The 3,248-nt window shown below is 32.4% G+C and overlaps 1 protein-coding gene across 2 annotated transcripts; it reads right to left on the bottom strand.

Moving 5' to 3' along the window:
• Positions 1-1,761, bottom strand: LOC110644923 (uncharacterized). 2 transcript variants are annotated; one of them, XM_021797900.2, is made up of 3 exons: positions 1,120-1,761; positions 778-1,002; positions 1-358 (listed from the first exon to the last, which is right to left on the bottom strand). In XM_021797900.2, exons 1-3 carry the CDS (start codon positions 1,546-1,548, stop codon positions 188-190), a joined length of 825 nt encoding a protein of 274 aa, XP_021653592.2. In that variant the 5' UTR covers positions 1,549-1,761; the 3' UTR covers positions 1-187. The 2 variants fall into 2 exon arrangements, with proteins under 2 accessions (XP_021653592.2, XP_021653595.2); XM_021797903.2 differs by having other exon boundaries at positions 1,168-1,757.
• Between the last annotated feature and the right edge of the window lie 1,487 nt (positions 1,762-3,248).

The raw sequence follows: 3,248 nt of genomic DNA on the forward strand, positions 1-3,248 counted from the left end.
TTAGCCAATAATTTAACCAGCCCTTTATTCCCAATACGAACATTCAAAACACGACCAAAAGCATAGTCTAAACACTCAGGATAAGTACACAAAAATAGCTCACAATAGATATTTAATCAAATCCAACATACATTCTTCAGTACATCATCATCTTGCTTAGCTGGAAGCAATTGGTGCAGATTGTGGCTCACTTATCTTCAGACAACAATTTACAAAGTCTGTTGGTGGGCAAAGGCAAATAAGAAACCAGTGCAAGAGCAGCTCGCGGGGCATTTCGAGCTACTGAATAAGCTCGGGTAGACACCTGCTTGACAACTGGGGGAGCATAGCGAAGAACAAGAGTGACAGATGCATCAACCTGCAACCATATTTAAAAACTTTCAATTTTCATTCAACCTCCCATTTGTTTATTCACAAAAGACAAGAGTACAAGTAAATTGAATCACAATAGTTTGCAATTAAGACCCCCGATCATCAACGGTATAATATTGATCATGACAACATCAAAATTGTTTGGAATTCAGTTTTTTAATACGTTGAGATTATCTAATAATCTCTCTAAATGTCATTTATAAGCATTGAATAGCATTATTAAGCATTAACAATATTGTTAAGCATTGAAGAGATCATTTTTGTTTTGGCTTAAATCCAAGCTCAATTAAAATTTCACACAAGAATCAGTAACTAATAGAAACCAATCAACTACTAAGTCCTTCAGTCTCAACCTCTCCCTCATACACATCAGAAACAAAAAAATTGAACATAAAAGAGACTCACCTGGTTGTCTGCAAACTTGAGAACCTTATTGGGAACATCATGGAACCTGTAATAGAAAGGTCTAACCACGCTCTTAATCGTAACCTCAGCAGTGTCAACACCAGGTTTCAATGGACCAGACTTGTCCTTGACAAAAAGATAGAGCTTTGAGGAAGAAACCAAGGCTAAAACTAGAGCCGCTTGCACAATATCCAAATACTTTAGGGTATCTTCCTCTTCATCATCCTAAATAATTCAATTACACAGTGATATTAATTTGGATATCCAGTAAAGGAATCAAATATTTAATTATTTCACAAAATCACCCCATAAAATTCAAAAAGAAATTTTGAGAGCATGTGCCACTGCCTCCTGTTTTGGGATATTCTCGCCTTTGTCGAGAGCACTCACCACCTTTTCTTGGATATTCCCAACTCCTTTGGCTGCTTCTTCAACCACATTTGAGGCAGCACTTACCACACCTTGTTGGACATTGTCGACTACTTTGGCTGCTTCTTCAACGATATCTGTGGCAGCACTTGCCACATCTTTAACTATATTTGAAGAGTTTGAGACAGCATTTGCCACCTCTTTTTGGACATTCTGGACTCCTTTGGCTGCTTCTTCAACGATATCTGTGGCAGCACTTGCCACGTCTTTAACTATATTTGACGGGTTTGAGACAGCATTTGCCACCTCTTGTTGGGCATTCTCGACTCCTTTGACTGCTTCTTCAACCACATTTGAGGCAGCGTTTATCACATTTGAGGCAGCACCTAGCAAGCTTGCCATAATTGAAGATTTCCTTTTTGCAAAAATGGAATATCAGAACTCAAAACGCAGTCGTTGAAGTTTGAAAAAACCAGACCTGCTTTTATGTAAATGCTAAAGAAGCTATCAACTGATTATGGTTTAAAACTAAAATCACCAATTATTTGCCACGGATTTTCTATTTTCCCTTTACCACCTGCTAGTTATGGGCCTTGCGGCCTCGATCACTGATAATTTATGGTAGCTAAGACAACGCAATTTTATCATTTTATGTATTTTGTTCATATATTTCAAAATAAAAAATAAAAAGCAGTTTTATAATTTAAGTATTTTTTCCTAATATTATAAATAAAAATAGCATTAATGTTCTTTATTATGCTTTAACCATTTTTCATTATTTCAGCATTCAAACCAATCAATTTAAATAAATTATTTCTCAAAATATCTTTTCCCATTAAATAACATTTAGCATAGTTATTAACAGATCAATAATATTTAAATAGTCTCTGAAATTATAAGATCTCAATTTAAATTTTAATTAAAATCAAATAAGTTAGTCTAAGATAGAAACTCTCTAAACCAAATCATCATGGCCAGATGAAATATGGCAATGCGACCTTAGATCCTAGAGGAAAGAAATCTCTCAGTCACCTCTATACAAAATTCTGGGCATCTCATAAGGTTTTCATCTGAGAACATGTCTCTTGCAAATAGGGTGGTCGCTGTTTTAGACTAATTTCGTGTCAGAATCGGATGATAAGAGTTTTCCTTGATTTTGGTTTGATTTTAATTTTAATTAAATTTTATGGTAGAATTTTTTTTTTTAATATTTTAAAAGAAATTTTCAATTTTGACGAACAAATAAATTGGATCAAATTAGCCTATTTTAATTAATTCAATTTTAATTAATTTTAATTTTAATCTTAAATTAAACTAATACATTAATTCTTAAAAAAAATATATGATAAAATTAAAAAATAAATATATATGATAAAATTTACCTGAAAAAATATTAGCCCTGATTTTTCCTTTGCAACATAGTAGTTGTGAGCCTTGCAGCCTCAATTACCTGCAATTAATGGTGGCTAACAATACACAATTTTATCACTTTATGTATTTTTTTTCATATATTTGATAATAAAAAAGTAAAAAAAACTAAGTTTTATATTTTAAATATTTTTTTCAATTTTATAAATAAAAGTAAAATTAATGTTTTTTTTGCTATACCTTAACCATCATGAAGTAATTTTTCTTTATTTTTAAGCTTTTATCAAACTATAAAAATAAATTATTTCTTAAAAATATTTTTCTTGTCAAATTTTTTGTATAGACAAGTTATTTTTTTTCTTTTGGCTTTTTTAACCTTACTGGAAAGGGAGGCGTGGAGTACTGTGTTTGCTCCAGCATACACCATGAGTCCAGCAGATGAGGACCATAAGAAGTCAAATTTAAACAAATATATACATAAGAGTAATTTTAAAAAATTAAAAAGAATGATCAATTGATTCCTCTTCGATTATGGTAGATCCGCCATTAACTTGGAAGATCTGTAATCACCTATAATGGATGGAAAATAGTAAGAGCATGGAACCAGGAGAGGGAGGCATAAATGGTTGATATAATGGCAGAAGTGAATAGAGGCATGGTTTTGGTTACCGTAGCAGTGAGAGTGATGGATGCAAAACAATGCTTAAGATGGTGTACTGTAATATATAGATGCA

This window comes from Hevea brasiliensis, unplaced genomic scaffold (genome assembly GCF_030052815.1).
Source record: "Hevea brasiliensis isolate MT/VB/25A 57/8 unplaced genomic scaffold, ASM3005281v1 Scaf7, whole genome shotgun sequence".
Taxonomy (NCBI): Eukaryota; Viridiplantae; Streptophyta; class Magnoliopsida; order Malpighiales; family Euphorbiaceae; genus Hevea; species Hevea brasiliensis.